Source organism: Anarrhichthys ocellatus, unplaced genomic scaffold (genome assembly GCF_004355925.1).
Source record: "Anarrhichthys ocellatus isolate YVR2014 unplaced genomic scaffold, GSC_Weel_1.0 scaffold21, whole genome shotgun sequence".
NCBI lineage: Eukaryota > Metazoa > Chordata > Actinopteri > Perciformes > Anarhichadidae > Anarrhichthys > Anarrhichthys ocellatus.
The window spans coordinates 4,205,565-4,227,040 of NW_022280051.1; the positions used below are offsets into that span (position 1 = coordinate 4,205,565).

At 44.9% G+C, this 21,476-nt stretch overlaps 1 protein-coding gene across 1 annotated transcript in view; it reads left to right on the forward strand.

Annotated features, from left to right (window-relative positions):
• pawr (PRKC, apoptosis, WT1, regulator) overlaps positions 1 to 21,476 on the forward strand; it is a 45,828-nt gene that overhangs the window by 14,314 nt on the left and 10,038 nt on the right. The window contains exon 3 of the mRNA XM_031859191.1: positions 16,435 to 16,557. Within this exon, the coding sequence (XP_031715051.1) occupies positions 16,435 to 16,557 (123 nt within the window). The remainder of the gene's footprint in view (positions 1 to 16,434; positions 16,558 to 21,476) is intronic.

A 21,476-nucleotide genomic window follows, 5' to 3' on the forward strand; every position in this document is an offset into this window, starting at 1 on the left:
GTGTGTGTGTGTGTTGCGTCGGGTGGAGTGCTGAGGAATGCACTAATCATGCAACTGTGCTGCCCTGCCCTTGCCAGCCACATTGCCCTTTGTCTGCACTTGGCAACCATTTCTCTCTTTCCATACAAGACACAGCGACGTAAAGGTACAAAGCAGCTGAAGGAGCGGGACACCTTTACTGTCTTGGTCTTCCAGGAAGAGATGAACCCCCCCCCCCCCCAACATCCCAATCCTGCCTTCTTCTCTCGCGGGAATGACGGGAATGTTGTGACACAATCGGTAATCCAGGCCGAACTGCACCACAGAGCACAATAGCTGGTAGTCGGAGTCGTCTCTCTACTCTCTCACAGCCTCCACAGCTCCTCACCTGTCCCAAAGGGTGTAAAACATCCTCAGATATCAGCGCTGGTCAGCGTTTATCACATGCCGTTTTCCCGAGGTATGCAAACAGGAGCAGTGTGTCCTGCAAGACCTTCATGTTCACTGAAACCTATTTAATGAGGCGTTAAACTTTCCACAGTTAAAATGGCCAGAAACTGTCTGCACAGGAGCTGCGTGCTTTGCATAGCAGAGAGATTTCTTCTGAGCTGTAGCATGAGACGTATTGTTTCCTACAACACGCTGCGCTCTACTTTCCTGCAGCTCTTCTGATTTGATGACCGGTCTGTAACCGGTTGCATTCCTACCAGATAAAAAAATAATCTGGTTTGATCGTTTGGCCTGAAGCGCATTGCATTTTTCATTAGGCTTATTTGAACTCCCTCCAGAGCGTTCCTCGCATTATTCTCCATGTGGAAATGAATAATTGACAGCAGAAAGTAGAGCTTTGAGATGCAGTGACGTTTATGAATTTGTTGCTGACAATTGACATTGCTATCAAATTGACCTTTGCTTTTCTAATATAATTGGACAATGTTTCCAATTCAGAAACGGTGAGTTATTTCCTCATTCGTCAGGTCTATATTGTGACTGACTGGTCCGTGTCTCTCTACTTTTCCCAACTTGTAACAACTCAGAAGGTTTTCTCTTCGCCCGGCAGTGTGAAGTGCTGCTCCCGTTAGTTTCTCTGAAGCAAAAGTACGACGAGATCAATCAATCAATCATCTCATTATCAGTGTAGTCAAATGACAGTTTAAACAACCGTCCCTCGCTGTGTGACGGAGCACTGCTGCTCCTTTTCCCTGAAGCTTAGTTGGCTTAATATTATATTTCAAAGAAGCGTTAATATTTCGTCTGATGTAGGCAGAGGACGGGCTCTTTATTTCAGCTGATGCAGGTTAAAAACACTGCAGGAAACATATATATACATATTTATTATAGTTTATTTATTTATGTACTTGACATTGGTATCTAACACCACAACTAAAGCTTTGAGGATTGCTCATGTGCAGAATGGAAACTCTCTTTAGCCAAGAGTCATAATTGATTGAAATGCTTCCGTAACAGCGACTCCTATTGGTCAAACAACTAATTATTGCTGTCACGAAAGTACCAGCTCCTCTCTCTCCTTCTCCCCCTGCCCCTTTAATGGTTTGTATGTGACTTTGAAATACGCCGGTGTGTGTGTGTTGACTGGATGAGGAGACCAGTCAACACACCCCGGATTGTTCCACGCGTCAAAGCAAACTGACAGCCGCTGAGCCGCTCACACGGCGATCAAAGCCGCCGTGTGTCGCACCGGGTCCGCTCACCTCTCCTCCATGACAGATTGTTACCACGATGTATTAGATTACAGCCGAGTCAGGTAACTGAGGCGTCACCTGCGACTTAGTCGTGATGGATGCACTGAGGAGATTACAAGTTCTGTAACTCCTAAGTACTTAAGCAGTACACTTTGTAAAAGATTACTCCAGACTCTCTGAAGTGAAACTGCATAAAACCATCTGTATCTTCACCATTTTATAAAGTAATAATGAACTGATTGGCGGTATAGCCTACTTAAGGCCCACGCTACATACGTCATGAATAACTAACTGCATTCACTATCGCTCTTAAATTGCCTTCCACTGGATTTAATCAGCGTCTTCATTTCAAGCTCCAATTTAAAGTACTTGTTTTAATTTGGGGTTAATGTGAGTTAAGTGGTTGGTGGTGCTTGAGCACAGCAAACAACAAGATGACAATCATGGTATCTAATTAAAAAGAATTGCCACCTAAACGTATTGAGAGGTAGATGTCCAACCAGGATTGCAGTGTCACAAGTTAGAGTAACTGGGACATTGTTGTCTGGGTTTTTAAATTTCAATATTCAAAAGCTTTGAGCAGCACAAACACAAGTCTGTAGACAACCATTGTGTTGGGATGGCAACGGAAGTAAATAAGTAACTAAAGATTTGTTTATAAAGCACTTTTTATCAAATAGAAGTGCTTTAAAATACAATAAGTAAGCACTAAATATCAAAACAGGCAGGATATAGAAAGGTAAGCAGACTTCACCACGAGGGTCTTACAACCGAAAACCGTCAATGTTTCTTGTTATTTAGGATTTAACTTGACATTAATGTTTCCCAGAGAATAGACAGCCAGTTTGCAGCAGCGAGAGGAGGGTTAACAGGAGTTGTAACACTCATAAGTTAGTACAACTGTTTGTCTTTCCACTTCCCTGCAGAGCCTTTATGGCTTGTTACAGGACCAATTTACTCTGTTGGCTTTACAGCATCTATAAACACACGGAGCCAGTGTAATTATGTAATGTGAAATGCAACCGGCTGAAATGTCGGGAAGCAAAGTACGAGACACGATAGCACGTCGGTGAAACAAAACCCTGTTTAACCCAGCGAACCTTTTTCTAGTATATTTAACACCAAATAACGCGATGAAAGAAAGGCTCCAAAGACGGCTCCAGCAGACAAAGAGTTGTGAAAGCTGTGTCCGTGTCTGCTGGTTGACCTGCAGTCGTTCCTGCAGTAAACGGAGATTAAATATAAGGTCAAAAGAGAAACATGATGCATGTAGGGCTGGACGAAATAGGTAGAGGAAAACGGATTTCAAAAAACTTAAGCCAAAACAAATCTCATCAATGTATCGTCATCGTGGGAGAGACTATCGTGAACATTTTTCGGATTGTTTTAAAGCCCAGCCCTAGTTTTACGTCACACCAGCAATGGGCTTTGCATCACTGTTCTAATAGAAGCTTCTACCGTCACTCTATTATCATCTCAAAGTACATTGTAGTTAAATGAAACCATTTATTAATGACAACCATTTCTGTGACAAAATGTAATCGCCGGCTAAATGTTTAACGTGTAAAAGATCTGTGAGCCTTTATGAAGCCTGCAATTACAATAACTAAAAGCACATCAACCTTTTCTGCATATATGTGTGTGTGTGTGTACTTGCAGAGCAGCGAGTGACGTCAATGTAAGTCCTGTCATTGTTTACTTTGGTTACGTGCTTTGCTGCATGTCAACACACACTATCAGATCGCTTTCTGTGGAGCTTGCGCTCTTCATTAGAGAGGAATTCATTTGAAATGACTGTAATTTGTGTAACTGTGGCAAGTTATTCTCTCCACATTTACTGCATCATTTGCTCGAGGTTTTTTGCACCAAGCATTTTGGGATATGTAGTCGACTGAAACCATAACTCAAGGGTTGTTACGGCTTCTACAGTCCAAATTGGATTTTGTCCGTAGGGGAAAATGCATTCCGCCGCTGTTTTCGTGGTAGGAACTGCAGTGTTGATTGCTCCAGAGAGTTTGTCTTGAGGACAGCAGATGGTAGCTTGAAGTTTTCTCAGCGTGTTCTCGGCCCTTGAGGGACGAGGAAGGAGGGCTGGTGCGGAGTCCGCCTGCATGGAAAGACCAGACCCCTGCCCCAAAAAGATAACGGCCCTTTTTGACCCCATTAATGCCGGGAAGGATGTAATCCGTGAGGAAAGAGAGAGAGAAAGGGCCGCAAGCATGCAGCAGTAAGAGGCAAAAACATTGTTCCCTCGAGTGGAAATTACATACCATAATCACAGACTGCAGCCACACACACACACACATCCCCATCCAGCTTCTTCTGCCTTCATCAGACCCCCTCAATCATTGTTGAAGAGCTTCCAGGAATGTTTGCTTTTTACAGGAAGTGTTTGCTGTTTCACAGTTCCTGACTTCTTAGGAATTCTGAGTAGCTTTTCAGTTGATTCAATTGAATTCACTCAAAGATGTCAGTGCGCATACTAAAGTCACTATTTTCATGAAATAGGAGAAGCTGCTGGACAAGATTTAAAATAAATTGCGGGCTGTGGTGAGACGTGTTCCGGGAACATCTGAGAGAGCAGAAAGCCAACTTTTATGTTTAATTGGCATCGGCTTTCCAACGTTATTGCATGAAATGAATAATAAAATGAAAACAGAAATCTACGGCTATCAATATATGAATCGGTGTGAAAGAAGGTCTGACGCCACAGCCGACCCGTCACACAAACACAACTTGATTATTGAATCCAAATTCATAACAGTTTTGAGTAAGAAAGTAATAAATATGTTTAGGAACTAAAACTCAAAGATTCAACAAAGTGAAAGATTACGTATTTGATACTGACTCTAATTAAAATATGTTTAATTTTGAACTGTGTCAAGTCAAGTTTATTAATATAGCCCCAAATTATAAATCCTAAATTTGCTTTGCAGAGCTTTATCGGTTCCAACACACGATACCGACTTTCTTTAGACCATCCATCGGATCAAACATTTAACCCTTTAACGGAATTAGAGAAGGAACACTGACACACATGCAATAGCTGTTATGCAGAGTAGACAGAAATAAATATAATGAAGTTACAGTATTGAGAGACACAGTGACAATATTAGCTCACTAAAGTAGGCAGGACCAGGACCACAGAAAGCCCCTCTGTAAGGACACACACACGGCATATACATGAGAGAGCCACAGAGGGGGAGAGGCAAAGTTATGAAAGCATTTTGGAACATAATCATGTAATCTCCAAAAAACAGTATACCATGAAGATGAGTATAATGTATATACTTTGTAGTTTGGAATTGAGACAGATTTTTATGGAGCTCGCACCACACGAGCCGCCGCAGGGCCACTTTATCGGCCCTTTAATCGTCCTTAACTAAGCATAACACACAGAGGATGAGCCAACAAAGCATCTTTTGTTTGTCCTCAGCCTGAGGCGAGCACATGCAGAGCGAGCCCACTAGTGCACGAGAAGAGGAACTCTCATCTCCATCGTCTCGTGTTTTGATACGTGCCTGCTGTACCAGCCAGAGAAATGACACTGCTGTCTAAGTGTGTTTGTTGTGAGGCCTGTAGATAATATCTCTTCGCTTATTGAACACTGGTTCAGCTCAGGGACCGGCGACCCGTCTCGTCTTATTAATCTCTCATCATGCGCAAAGTCAACACCAGTGCCGTCTGTGTTTCGGTCTAACTAATCTATTTGGTTTTACTCGCACGAACATCTGCAATGGGATAGCCGGTCCGGTCTGGCCCGAGTGGTCAGCGGCCACACAAGTTTTAACGGTTCCACCAGATGTCATTTTCACGTTCGGCAGCTGCACAGGAGGGATGAGGGATGAGGGATGAGGGGGGGGGGGGGGGGGGGGGGGGGAGATGTTATTTTCCTAAGTGTCTGCTACTCATCTCTGCTGGCGAGGAGAGCCGACTCTGGAGAGAACGCGGAGCAACCTGCCAAAGCAAACCCACAGATACTCGATGAGTGTCCCACCGCCGTGGCTCTGGGGATCTACTCGCAGTTCATTGAAATTCCTCTGATATTGGAACCTGGCTCGCCGCTCGCTGATCACCCGTTCCTCCAGCAGTAGAGACTCGCACGCACCGTCGCTACTGTGGCTCTTATTCATTTTCATAGAAAAAAATCCCCTAACTTCTGCCCTTCTCTTTGGTCCTTATCATCAGCAGCCTCATATTTGTTGTGCTCATTTATGACTATGCTCAAGGACCTCTTGTGGTTACAATGATTTACACTTTTTGAAAACTTATTTTATTGACTGTTTAATAACCTCATTGACTGCTGACTCCTCACTCCTCTCATCTGGTCCCAACTGATCAACAAAAAGAACAAAAGGCGTTTCCGGTGGCCAATCGGCTCGGCTAAAAACCAGCCTTACATAGTCTGTTGCAGGCTGACATCCAAAGAAAAGTTTGGTCTCGTATTGAACCGGAGCATCTGCAAATTAATTCCATACCAGGTCCATAAGGTTAGGCATGATACGAGAAGTTTTTGTTTTTGTTCTCTTTATCGTCATTTTGACTTTAATAAAGACAACTGAGTGAGATTCAACTCGTCCTCGTTTGGGTGGGAGAGTGAAACACACCTGCTGGAGATCTGCGTTCACTTTTCTAGTTTCTCGTGACTTTTTGTAGTTTTTCTACGACAAATAATTTCTCTCAACTCACAGAAATCCTGCTAAAGTCCTGCGGCTCTGAGTGCTGGTTATTGAGCTGTCAACTCTCATTCTATTGCTCCACTTAGTGATGAACTCAAATAATCTGGTTATTGTCATGTAAACAAGAAACACCTTCATTAAAGGCTTTATCTTTGGTTCTTTCACTATTTACATCCTACTCTTTTGATTGATGTTGTTGCAACAGTTTCTTTATAGAGATCATTGACTTCTCATCTCACTGTCGAGCTATTGTGTGATTTTCCTGACTTTATCCACCCTCCACCTGCCTCGTGTTGACTTATCACTTTTTCAACCCGGGTATATCAGTCGAGTCCCTGTGAACACCCTGTAATTGTCTTGGTTTACAAAGGGAAGACTCTGTAATCAGTGCATACTTTTGGTTTAAAATGGTACCAAATGGTTTGAGAACGTGTTGTTGCGGGGACGTCGTTACCTTGCTCGCGGGCTCACATGTGTGCAGCTATCAAACCTGGACGCTGAAAGTTGCATCCCCTATTTTACATCTTATTTCCACACTCTTACGGCTCACGATGAAGGAACTCTGAAGGTGTAACTACCTTTTTATATTTTGATTGTAAATGATTTCTCGCCGTATCCATCATCCGGCTTCCCTCGCTTTCATCTGAAATGGCCTTTTCTCTCCACGGGAGTCTTCATGAATAGAAATGAAAAAAGGGGGAATGGTATTACATGGAGAGCAGGCTGGCAGACATGTGCTTTAAATAGAAGTATTCTCTGTGTTTTCCACTCATTGTTTTTCTTCCTAAGCCGTGTCAATCATAGCTCCGGTAGCCTCCAGAGGCCTCTCTCCTGCCGTGCGGTAGGTAGATGGCACTCGGTCCCTCTGTTTATTTGGAGGAGCTACCTCTCTGGGCTTTAACAGGGCTCAACTGTGAATTCCACATGTGGGCTCAGCCACGCGGGGTTGTCATGCAACATGAGGCAGAAATGGATACCTGATATTAAGAGGCACTTAAAATGTGGCATCGCTTTTCATTCCACATTTTTATGTGATTTATTGTCGGGCACATTTTGGCTTTGGCATGGGTTTGATGCACTTTTTGTGGGTTCATGGCACATGGGTAAGGCAATTTTAACGGCACGAATCCCACCAGAAATACACCCAAAAAATGCCATGTCCTGTGATTAATTAGCCAGTAATAAAAGGTGTATGAACAAGTAACAGAGGGTACAAAATGAATTAGAACAGGTGGATTCATCCCTTTTGTAGTGGAAGGGGCCTCACTATGGGTTGTGTTCCAGGTGGTGTTCATTATAAGGAAATTGTAAATTCACAGACTAGTTTTTACAGCGTGTCTACAAACAGCACCTTGTGCTCGTGGCATTCTTCTGTTAAAGTTATTACTGCTATGAAAATTTCCATTCTTTGACAACAAGGGAACATCTTGAAAAAGATGGAAACTTTGTGGAAAAAAAACACAAAAGAGCCAACAAGACAAAGAAGACAATTTATTTCCCATAAAGCAGCCTAATCCCATTGATGAATGTGATTTTTAAGAGACAGGCCTAGCGAGATGTATCGTCCAAAATAATTGAATTGTGACCTGCTCCAAAGCTGCAGGGTACGCTGCTTGCCAGAGGTATTTGTTATGTTTCTACAAGACGCTGTATCTTTAATTAGGCTTAGAAATCAGGCCAGACCCTTTTTAAAACGACAAAAAGGAAATGATCTCCGGAGGAAGCCTTTGCTTTCTGAGCCACTCTTCACTAATGACTGGATCAAGGCTCGGAGCGAGCTGCAATACCCGAGCGCTCTGGCCTCTTGAGCGGGCCACACTGTTCAGTTTAATGGACATAAGAATGATGTTGTTGTCCATTAAACGGCCTGATAAGTTCAGTCATGGAGCTTAATTCTAGTTTGATCCTGGTGTAGAAGGTTGCAGAGGTGAGACGATTTTTCAAGTGATGTAACGGACCTTCTGGCAATCTTACTGATTGTCTAAGTGATGTCACGTTAACGTAAGATAAAAGCAGTTTACACGATTATACAATGTGGGATGGGACAACAAAAGAGCAATATATAGAATTGAAAAAGCAAAAAAACAAACAAATCCGACTATAAAATGTGCAGAGCTGCATTCAGCCACAGCGATGTTTTCCAGGACACTTTTTGATCTTTCTCCTGTGTGTCTCCATGATGGCAGCACCTGTGTTTACCAGGAGACGTGGAACAAACCACAATCCTTTCAGTGCCAGGTGTGTTGTTCAGGTGCTGGATGGTTAAGCACTGCCATCAGGTGCCCTCAGGCTGCTACTGCTCTCCAGCTGCACACACACACACACACACACACACACACACACACACACACACACACACACACTGTGGGCAAGGCTGACTTACCACTTCTGTTCTCTCGACAGCTGTCTTCATAATCAGTCACTCAGCAGGTCCAGGCCGTCTCCGTTCTAGCCGTGTGTGCTGTGCAGAAGAGTCTATTATTCCCTGTTATTCCCACACAGGCGTCTTGTGGGCTTCGTATTTCCTTTCGGTACAACCAGGAGAGGAATAAACTCTCTGCAGCACTTTGATTGTTTGTTGCTTTACACTCTTGAGTTGGACTCGCTAGCGTTAGCGTCATTCTGATGCATGATGTGATAACTGGGGTCATCGGAAGCACTGCGTTCTTACGGCAGCTGCAGGAAATACTTGTGATGATAGTTCAAGGAGTTCTGCCCGATAAGTTATTTTTAGTTCAGTTTAATTGACGTGACAAAAATACTAATTTTCAAACTACACAACTACAAAAAAGTTCAGGACTTATTTCCGTTATAATCCTTGATGTTAAAAGGGCAAATATACCAGGGACCAGGTGTTTATACCAATATAATTGTGTGTGTTATCTCACTCACTGACTCGAGTCACAATGCTTATCGGAACGCACAGATTTGATTGCCTAGAAAAGCTGCACTGGTAGAACTAGAAAGGCTCCATCAAAATAGGTCCAGACCTACAACGCGGTCCGTCTACTAGTTATACTATACTGCTATATAGTAATACTATATAGAGAGGTGGGTTATTTTGGAGTATGTTGGGCAGTTTTATCGTCGAGCAATCCGACAATGTGTGAAAGCCGTTGGCACTGCGATTCCCGCTGCCACTTCCGTAGCTTCCTGGATGCCGTGGACCCGGCTTCCCTCCTGCCCAGCATGTCTGTGGGTTCTTTTGACTATGAAACCCGAATAGTCCCGGAGTTGTTGGGAGTGCGAGCCCTCGGCCAAGAAAACCCAGAGCCAGCAGCCAAAACACACGATGGCCGAGCAGAAAGTGCTAAGGCACTGAATGGCACTTAGCTCTCGTTCTCATTAGATAAAGCCAACCAACAGAGTTCTGCTCCTCCAGTGTCAGAGCTCCACAATGGCCCGAGACATCTCCTCTCTTAGTGAGGTGTTCGTGGTGAGGAGAGGCTGCTCACACAATACCTCTCTTGTCTAAGCGCTGGGCTCGTTTCTCCTCTGCCAGTTCAGTCCATGCCAGGTTGCAAGGTAGACCAGGGCCAACGCGGACCTGTGGTCAAACAGAAGAATGCTCCGGGACACCAGATGCTAAACAACCCATTTGGCATCGTGCCGTGGGCCAGGGCGAGGATTCGGCTGTGCACGTGACGGGATACCAGACATTCCAAAGGGGGGGCCGATTGTGGGGAATTTGGAGGCTGCCGACCACAGCTCCGGGTCAGAGGTCACATTGTAGTCTGCTGATAAAATACCCGCGAATGCACACACACAGAATTTTAAGATGATGACCGAGGCTCACCCAAGATATCCAAACATCTGATCGCAGGTCACCTTAAAGCAATTATAATTGCAGTTTTATGTGCCTCTTTATTTTTCCTTGATCCCACGCAGAGAAGACTCCTACTATTCAAAATAAACAGACGCATTCATAGATTTCTATTGACCAAAGAAGTTCTTCTTGTCTTTTTGGCATTGTGTTCCTTTTATTGGACAGTTGGCAGTGGACAGATGCCAGGAGATGAGGGTGCAGGTGCTTTTACCACATAGGTCACCAGGATGTGACATTGTAGTATTGTTTGAGATAAAACCCTAAATAGCCAGAATGCGGAGGAGCAGCAGAAGAAGATGGAGGCCGAAGCGTGACATATGAAAGCAGCGGGATGCCGGGTGCCCTTTTACTTCCTGGCTTTTCATCCTCCTTTCTCCTCTTTGGATTATTTTCAGCTGTGTTTTTCTGCATCCTACCAGTATTTGGACCACAGGCTTACAGGGTACGTCAGCAGTTTTGTTCTGGTAGAAACGTGTATCTACAATAAAAATGATGGAAGAGTACCGTTTTGCAGCAGCCTTGTTAGGACTGGTGACTTTATCTTTTGCGCCGCGTTTTGCACAAAAAAAAACATCAGGACAGGAAGGAAGGAAGACGTGTGCATGCCAGCGCCGGGGCGAACACCACATTAGGGTTTAGACAAAACAAAACACGGGACCACTCCTCCCTCTGCGGCCTCCGTACGGCACACGGCAGGAGCCCCGTCATTACTGCTGCTTTGCAGGAACAGGATTCATTACCGGGACACAGGACTCTGGAGAGGCCGCTGGGATAAACGCTCCAGCAGCAGCCACCACCAGCCTGGCCCCCGCCGTCTCCATCTGGCTTGAGTTACAGCCATCCTGGTCTGTGGCCGGGACACACAGATGTTAAAACTATTGTAGCCTGCGTCCTGACTGAGGGAGAAAGCGGTTATTACTCAATGTCAAGTATTAAGAGGATGAGTGTCAGTATGGGAAACGTCAGGACGGCCGAACATTTGAGTTCCTCTGCAGAAAGCAACCATAGTCATCAAATTTCACGCGATTACTTTGTTTTTTTTAGACTCAATAACGACAGTTTAAGTCATTCAAAGAAGCACACCAGATTTGGCATTTTCTGTTGTGCATGAATTTAACCTCTAGAATATTTAACCGGAATCCAAGGCAAAACCGTGCAATTACACAATTTTCCTTGATCTTGAATAATTTCACGGCATTAAACATAATCAGTGAATGTCATCCGTTCGCACTGTTTTGCAGTTTTTACACTTCCTCTCATGTAACCTCTCGGTTTTGCTGTTGGACTCATTAAGTGTCGCTTACGTGCGACTTTACATTTCACCGGCCTTTTGATTGTGAAGCCCTCGAGAGCTCCTCCACAGCTGGATCCTGGTCTGAATTGATAATCATTGTTTTTGCGCCTGAGGTTGACGCGCTGCCGTTTTTCAGATTGATGATTCTTTGGATTAACGTTCAGCTCTGTGGCGCTCGCACAGTGCCAGCGGTCTTCTGAAAGCCGGTCGGTGTGTGCATGCAGAGGGGCCACAGTCACACGACTATTATGGTCTGTTGAGTGTCAGAGGCGCAGCATGGGGCTGCAGTAAGCCACTTTCAAGCAGTAAAGAGGGTTATTGAAGAACTTCTGTTGGCCTCTTTTACACTTCACGGTGTTGCCATCCCTGCTGAAGAGCTCTCTTAGCCCTACATGCTGTTCTGTTTGACGGCATCGGAAGAATAACTGACAGTCACCGAGACAACAAACCCCTGATATTACAAGTCGTACAAATGCTGCGGATAAAACATTTACTGCTGCAGTTTGCTGCTTGCGAACACCGACGGCTCTGGGACGTCGGCCTGCTGATGTATCGGGCAGCTTTGGTTTCAGAACTTCTTGCCAAGCCAGACATCTCTGAGCAGAGGACAGAGCAGGGCCTGTGTGGTTTTTCTGTGAGGTCTGCGGTGTTGAGTGTAAGGTCCCATTTAAACGAGTGACCCCCCCCCCCCCCCTTCAAGCAGCCAGACTCCTTACAAGCCCGGTCGAAACCGCTGCTCCGTTCCAAACTCACTTTGGAGGTTATAGCCCAGAGAACAAGTTTGGCAAACTCAAAGTGTGCAAAGGGCCGTTTCCCACAAATGCATGAAAGCTTTTTTCAGACAGTCCGAGATCTCTGCCCGGCCTGTCCTCAGGGCCTCGGCTCCGTCCGACACATCCAGAGGAATGCTGACGCTGCTATCTCTGGGTCAACAATCACAGCCGGAGCCCTGTTGTTTGTTTGTCAAAAGCTTTTTTTGTACTGCCCCCCTCATTTTGAGGTCTGGCTGACTGCTGATTAAGATATTGAAGTCTCACTTGGAGGAAATGAGTGTCAAGCAAACCTCCAAGTTCAAAGCTGAAGAAGTGGAAGGCTTTATATATTCTAAACACTGGGATTTAAAGAAAGCAACCCGGGGCTTTGTGGCCAATACAAGCTTTGATTCTTGAGAATGTCTCGTACGCTGTTTGACTCGACTCCGTCCCCAAACGACCCTCTCACAATCTCGCAATTTCGGTCATCAGATTTTGGAAAGAGTGAATGAAACCGGACTGACTGCGGCGATAAATCTTGAATGGAGTGGTGGTAAACCTTGACAATGTGCAGCTTGAGAAATCATGTTTTTAATCTGCTTTAATACCTTTTTAGATTTTTCTTCCTGTCATAACTCTTCTTCCTCGGTTCTGTTTCGGTCTGTGTAACGTAATTACGCTGCCATTTTGGCCTCAACTTGACAGTTTGAACCCTACTGGTGAACTAAAAGTTGAGCCCAATTAGTTTGAGAGAAGCAGAGCCTTTGAGTATAATGGGGACCAGGCATCGAGTAAGGTCCACTTCTTAAGTTTTTGTCCAGACAAACCAGTCACATCTTGATTGAAGAATACTTAATTTAGTTGGATAAAGGTCACAGCACGTGTCGGAACATATTAGTTTTCCTCACAGGATTAAAGGTGATATTTTCAGTCACACTGTCGGATGACGTCTCGCTGCTGCTCAGAGTTGGCGGAAGCCTCCTGGACCTGTCGCTGACCTTGGCCGTCTGTAGCGTCGCATTAATCAGCAGCTCCGGGGCCGATGTCCTCACTCTGATCTCTGCCATACCTGAGCGCAGCGCTGTGCTCATGTCCGAGCTGACTCGCGGTCCTGATTAGAAGACGGTGGGCGTCAGTGTGCCGGCCTCAGTCTTCTCCAATAGATCATCTTAATGAAGTCACTGTGCTGTGACGGGTGGCAGGTGATTAATACAGTCATTAAGCCTGCTGTATGAGGGTGTACCTCTGCCCGAGGTGCCCTTTGCTTGTTTAGAGATAAATCTCAGGACTAAGTGGATGGGGGACTGGCAGGGTGACAAGGCAGGATGGAGGTTCACACTGGATCTCAAATCAGTTCTCTGGGAAGAAGCCAGAGGAGAAGATCTAAAGCACATTGCCTTTTGTTGTGCAGACAAAGAATCAAACTGCGTTCAGATATTTGCAGCCCGGGGCTTTGGAATAGATGGCTGATTATTTTCCTCTCCAAAGAAAAGAGTTTCCAACCACAACAGAAAATCCCAGCAGAACGTGGTGCTCCGCTCCAGATGAAGCCTCTTTAATTCTTCCCGTGCAGAGTGACGGACAGGACCAGGATACGTGTTTCACTTGCTGCACTAAAGTAAACACTCTTGGTCCTGCAGTAAACAGGAAGCAGAGAGGATTCTGGGAGATCAGGGCTGCTTCTTTTGAGCTCACGCTCATCTTTCTAATCTCTTTGACTTGGCGTGTATCATCATCATCGTCATCGTCATCATCATCATCATCATCATCATCATCATCATCATCATCATCATCACAGAAATCCATGTTGATCAAGATATGTGTATCGACTGCATTTTACAGTATGAACCTAAATGATGGCTCGTTAGAGGGCCGATACTCATAGATGATTGTATATTGACTTTATTTCCAGGAGTAATAAGAGTTTTGTATATTAATCAATCAAAGTGCTGTGGTATAAAACGTGCGTCCGTCATGTGTAATCAGTTGCATTATGGCAGCATGCGCCAGCTAACCAAATGTGTAATGAAGATTGACAGTAGCCGACTTTACAATGACCCTTTTTGGAGAAAACCAGGCCAGATGTGTCACTGTAGACATTTCTTAGTTTAGCTGAAAGTGTTATTCCGATCTTTTTCTGCGTCACACTGCTGCAAAATCTTCCCATAAATATGAGATACACGTTCCATAACAATTGTTTTAAAATAACAATGTGTTCTTTCAGAATGTGCAGGACACACAAGAGGTCTGCACGCTGTCCGGCTCCAGATAAAGTGTATTTCTCACGTTCCAGTATTCAATGTATGTTCCGCACACTTGGTCAGAGTATGTCAACAAAGGAGAATAATCTGTTAAAATTGCCAAATCTGCAACGAGGAACACTGTGCTTTGTAGCTTCTGCCACAGTTTGACCTCATTCTGAGTACCTTTCAGTGTTGGACTCTTTGCAGTGATTAAATGTGACATTCCTCAAAACATTGAGAGTCAAAGCGTCTCTCATTCATCCCTCCACACCTTCACTGCTTGTTTCCACCGTCCAAGGTAAGAAATTGGCCAGAAAATTACACTGACTCATTTTTATGAATTCAGAGGCAAAAACATCCCTTATATGGTTACACACAGATCCCGATTCCCCCTCTCTTTTTTGTGGGGGAATAGAAGAAACGCACATCAATTTGGAATACTAGAGGGCAAAACGGGCTGCATGTCTATCCAAAATAAACTTTGAGATTCCCAATTCCACATTTCAGGCAAGTTTGTGCATAGCAGAGTGCTTAGTCACTGCACACTTCCCTTCGTGTCGACGCAGACAAACTGCTGTTTCCTTTCAGTTTTTAATCGCCAAAACCTCTACCCTCTTTTTCCCGCATAGGTCTTAATCTCGAAATGGTGCTCCGTCAAGTTGGCAACTGTAAACTGCTGCAGGAAGACGTTTCATGTTTCAGCACAAGCTGTGGAAATACAAAAACTCTCTGACATCAATTTGTGCTTATTGGAGGGTTTGTTCATGTTATTGTGTCCACCCCTGTGTGCATGCATGTTAGCGATGGAGAGAGAGAGGTGGTTAGCACTGAGGTGCATCAGGAGAAGGAGGGAAGCGCTCGTGTGTGAGTCAAAAAGAAAAGGCGCTGGTATTTCTCCCCCCCCCCCAGGACAACTGATAAACCGTTTGGCAGGAAAGGCCTCGCAAATGACTGCATTCCTTGTTAACCTTGTAAGGCTATTTTTGCTGCTAAAGGGCCTTTTGAGCGGGCACCTTTTGTTCTGCCCTGCAGCTTGAAACAGGAAAGACTGGTTTGCATTGTGACCGTCTGGGAGTTTGGCTCCGGTCTCTCGTCACGATCCAAACCAATCCATCCCAATGTTGAGCTCTTGTTTAGGCACTGAATCTCCACCGCTCCCGACAGATGAACCCCGTAACTCCGCTGCACAGTTGACTGCAAAAGTAATGCAAATAAGGTGCCGAAGCTGTGCACATATTTCACGATAAAGCTGAGATTACAAGGAGGGAGAGTTGGAGTGGTTTGCCAGGCAATGTGCAGAATATCTGTCTAGAATCTAATGATAGCCAACTCCCTGCTCGTCTGCTAAAGGGACGTTTGCTCTCTGTATGTTTGTAGATGTCTCTTATTGTGTTTTCAAGGGACATTCCAACACTCCAAAATCCCCTCTGACTGTCCCCAGGAGGTGAAAGGCCCCTCTGAGCCGTCTTCCTGCTGCCTGACTGGTCCATCTAGTGTTGGGTAGTGTTTGAGCTGCAGCTCCCTCGGGGATTCCTGGAAGTGAATGTGATCCTGTCTTAAGAGGATTAAGAGGAGACCCCGGCTGATGTTGAGCCAGAGGTCAACATCGCTGTTATGGTGGGAATGACCTCGCCCGTCAGTGTGTTAACATGCACCGAAGTGACCGAGTTACTGTTGACTCTCTGCAGAAAAATGGCAGGAATAGCAGTTTACAATGCATTCACCATACAAACAATCTTAACTTCAGTATACACTTAATATTCATGGCTTTGTCTCATTTCACAAACGGTTGCAGACAAACCACGGCATTTGTTTTGATGATTGAAATGTGTCAAAAGCTGGCCTTAATGTGCTTTCTCCCCATAACATGATTTCTTGTGTCTCTGTGGCTGTACTCCCCCCCCGCCCCCGAGGCTGATCTGATCTGATCTTTCAATCTCTTCCTCCTCTCCTCACAGAGCCTGGATGAGCTGGACGATGACGACGCTGGGGAGAAGGACAGGAAGGAGGAGGAGCTGGTGCAGGCCAACACTTTCCAGAACGAGGCCATGACAGCTGACCTCGCCATTGGCCACTTGATGGTAAGAAACAGCATGACAGGAGGACAGAGCTTACTACCTCTGGTGGTAACCATTGGTTGTATCTCCTCCACTTCAGAGAAGGTTTAATATCCACATAAGAGTTGATACAGAGGTCATTCATAGCCAAAATAAAGAAAGGCTTCCAGCATGCAAGAAGAGACTTGATGTCTGCAGCAGTGCCTCTCTACTCTACTCTGTGTTGTCTCCCATAGACTCGTGTGATATTCTGCTTCTCCACCACACTGCATTGTACAGATTGATACATCGGTGCTGCCAAACAGAGGCACTGTTGCTCAGGCAGACACCCGGAGAGCTCACGAGCTGAGTTTGTTTGAAAGGCTGCGGTGACACAAAACCCAAAGGTGTTTCGACATTTCATCATCACTGTGAAATCGGTTAAAAGCAATAAGAATCACCCTAAAATCCTGTTGAAGCTACTCGGGGAGACGGTTTCTCACAGGTCTGGGGCCTTTGGTTAAAGCTGGTTGAACATACAAAGCAGCTAATGTTCATGTGACTCTTTTCTTGTAACAAGATGAACGTTGGGATGAAGTTGATACAATTCTGTCTTTTAACGAGCAAAAATACCAAATATTCACAAGCTCCAGCTTCGGCAATATCTGAGGATTTGTTGCTTTCTCCAGTTTTGGAGTGTAGGATGGACAAAAGAAGCGACTCAAAGGTGTTACCTTGGGCAAACTAAATGAGTAATTGATAAAGCGAAATATCAATTGAAGTATAGATTGTGAAACACAGCAGTATGATTCACATCACACACCACACAGTGTTTCTCTGTGCAGCTCAAGTCCACGAGGTTAAAAGCCACATCCATCAGACTTCATCTGAAAGCCAGGGTTTGGGTCTGCTTTGTGTACGAAGTGTCTGCTTCTTAATGGTGTGAATCAGGTATGAGTGTTTTAATCTTAGCAAGCAACATTGAGACGGTCTGCTCTTCCTCCAGATCAGTCCAGGAGGCGTCGATAGAGCGAGGACACCAATCAGTCAGAGAACAAATGACACGCTCGTTATTTCAGTCTTTTATGATGTCGAGGATAGTGGTTCACATTCAGTCGTGCGGTGTTTGTCATTAAAACGTCAAATGCACGGAGGGATTTACAATATGAAACGGAGCACATGCAGGATATGAGAAGCTGCGTAATGACACCATCTGATTTACATGAAAAGTGCTATTTGAAAGAAATAAAATAAATAAATAACCGAATGGCTCCGCCACTGAGTGACAACTCTTGTAGGTGTAAGAGTTTCGTTCCAGAAGGATCGGCTGTTATGCATCAGCAGACTTATTTTGTTTTTGGAGCTGGACTTGTCTGAGGCTGTTTACGTGTGTATGAAATATGTACACAAACACCACACTAACAGGAAGATTGTGAGAGCACCTGCTGAGACGTAGCAAATAAGAAGCAGGAGGATTTGACTATTTAAACGAGGTAGACTACGCATAAACAAACAACAAGCCTTTCAGTATGTCCTGCAGCTTCTCTCCGTTCTTTCATATAAAGAGATTCCCATCATCTCAAACAGAACTTGACCATTCATGCGTGCTGAATCTATTCTTACTAAAGTTCACAGCATGAGGCCTAACGCAGACCAGATGTGGTGATGCAGAAACTAACCATTAGATGTCTCTCTGTCACTCGCATAACACTGGCATTCATATTCCGCTGTGCCAGCCTGCTCATGAAGAGCCGGAGGAATCCAGTGTGGTCGGTGGATTTACTGCAGAGCTGTCAGTAAGACATCTGTAAAGATGGACCATCCCCAAAAAAATGTGCCGCTCCTCTCGGCCCCCATTTATCAACGGGAGACAAGCAATTGCCATGTCGGGCCCGTTATGATATACAGCGTCCAGTCGGGCCTCGTAGCTGTTATCAAGATATCTGGACAGAAAGCTTTTTCTTCTTTTCATAAAAGAAGCTCAGCTCACTTCTGTTCAGAGCTGAATGGCTGTTAACGGTCTCCCGCAGGTCTCGGAGCATGTTGAAGACTTAATGGAAACTCCTGGATGTGAAATATTTTATGTTTGAATGTTTAATTTTCTTTTCCCATCTTTTTCTGGGGACCTGTGCTCCATTTAGATCTGCCTCTAGAGAGAGTGTGTGTGTGTGTGTGTGTGTGTGCACGGACACACAGCTCCCCTCCGTGTGACAGGACACGTGTATCCCATGTGTGCATGGTGAGAGAGGCCCTCTGCAGGCATGTGGTCCTTGTTATCAGGCCTTACCTCCCTCTGGTATGTCCTAAGTCCGACAAGAAAACCTGTTCCAGTGATCCAGCAGTCAGAACCATATGGAACATTCCTCGGGATCATCTGCATTTAATGCGGCTCCAGGTCCACAGCAGAGCCGTTATTCTGCCTCTCTCTCTTACATGGAAAACACACTTTGCAACAAGTCTAATTTGCATTTTCAATTAGCACCTTTCAGACCAGAGCGTCTTGTGTGAGCGGGAGGGAACCGTTCACTACCCATCACACGGCATTTCCAAACCAGGAGGTTCATTTCATCCCGTTGCCTGAAACAATATTTGACCACACTCACACTTCTGTTGATTCAAGAGTTGAAGGATTGCTGTTGTATAAGCCGACTGAACCGCACCAGTATTTATCTTTGACGGGACTTCTAGCTGCAGAAATAGTTTAGGTATAGCTGGTGAGAAACTGAAAAACATTTTCACAGCAAACCAGAGACACTGCAGCAGATCTAATCACACTTTATTCAGATATCACTTAAAACATAAAGAGAAGGTGCTGCTGTGCATTAAGCGGCCTGGATTTGTGTGCAAGTGAAGTTCATATAAGGACCCGAGAGAGAGATATAGGGAAAAATAAACCCTTTGACTGATACTCAATATAGCTGTATCGGTCAAAAGCAGGGCAAGAGGTGGTCATGACTGCCTGCAGCTGTTTACAGTGTTGTTCGCAGGTTAGCCCTGTTTTCATCCTCACACTTCGATTGATGTTGGCATTCTGGCATCTTGTTTCTTCAGCCGGCATCAAAGACCGAGATAGCTAGGTGAGCTTAGCATCTTAATTATAAAGGTGTGTGAGAGAACTGCAGAGCAAATCTGCTACAACAATAGAGCAGAGCTGCACAGTAGGTACACTGCTCGCCCATAATGATCATACAAACATGTACAGTACTTGCCAGTACTTGTCAATGACCTTATTTGAAGAGCATCTCTCTGTCTCTCACTGAACACCTCGTGTAAAATAGTGATCTTCATCAGCCTTGTACAGAGAGATGCTCTGAGCGCTGCTGTTAGGAAGCTGGATGGAACGGCAAATACCACCTTTTAATGGCATTCCTTTATGGATTTTTGCATTTAATGAGCTGTCGACTTAAATCAGAGTCAACATCGAGCCATAAATGTCCGTGCAAGACATTTGGATGCGTTATGACAAAGAAATGAAGCATTCTGCTGGAGTTCAAGTGATAAAGTACTCGTTTCATTGTTGATATTTGTTTCTGTATTCTCAGTAGCTCTGCAGTCGGGCTTATGGGAGCTGTCAGCGCAGCTCAAGCATGATAAATAAAGTTGCGCGGACTTGTGTTGTGTGCGGTGATGAAGTCGCACATGAGTTACGCTGACCTTGTCTCGCAGATTCATATCCCAGACACTGAAACACGGTGAAGCGCTGCGGTAGTAATGTGGCAAATGAAGTCTGTGATGTTTTCTGTAAACAATCATATGTTTCTACGTTCTCATGCTGAGATGCAGGGGATGAAACCCTTCTGCCAGAGCCTCGCGACGTCTGCTGACCGCCGTGGCCTTCCTTCACATTGTTGTTTTGACTCGTATTTAAACCCTTTTTCACCTCGGATGTTAATCAATCTGTTCCACTAACCTCCGTCAGTAGTTCAACGGACTTTGAATGTGAAATCTTACAGAACAGATGTATTAACGTTTCTTGGGAAACGTGAAACCAAACGATTGTTTCCTGCCTGGTCAGGAAGCTGACCGTGTTCCTGACCAGCAGAGTGGGTTTCCAGGTCAATTGTATATTCAAATCATCCTGTTGGTTTATTCAAGTTACTCTTGACTGTCGAGGCCCGAGAGCAAACACACATTTACATATAGACAGCATTTTGAGATCTGTATTGACTGGCGGCTCTGTTAGAGGTTTACAGCTGCTGTACGCATCACACCTCAACAAAGAATATACTGTCGTCCTCTTTTTCTGTCTCGTCTTTAGTCTTGATTTGGTTCCCCCTCATCTCTAATCATTTACTCTGGGAAGGAGGATGTGGTAGTGCTGAAACGCAGAAGTGGATCAACAGAAATCTTTGATTGCAACTCCTCAAATTGGACGAAACAAGCAATTTGAAGAACGCTGGGAAATTGCGACGGACATTTTTCACTATTTTCGGGCATTTAATAAACTAGTTAATTTCAAAATCATTAATCTTTAACCCCAGTATGCACAGTCCGGTTCTTTCTTTTTCTAACAAACCAACTCGGTACACATGAAGAGTAGCACCATCTGTCCGCCTTCCACTGTAGAAAAGTTTGAACGGTGTAATACAACAGCTGGATTTGAAAAAGTCAGCTGTTGGATTACACCAAATCCTAGAAAATGTCAGTTCCTAGAATAAATTTCATCAAAGCGCTCTTAAATCCAGGTGTTTCTTGTGTGCAGGTGATGTATTATTTAGTGTCTGACCTGCTGCTGCAGCAGGCCGCCCTCTCACTGTCCTCCATCTCAGTAAATCTATCCAGGCTTGAGCCCGAGAAGGGATGAGGGGTCGGGATTTCATCCGTGGGTAATGGATGATATGTCACCGAGACGGAGAGGCTGGTGCATGCTAAGAGTCGGGCACGGCGTGCCCCCCCCCCCCCCCACCACGCTAAAGCAACGTTGTGACTGATAGATTGCAGCCGAGCCAAGGCTCCTCAATCAA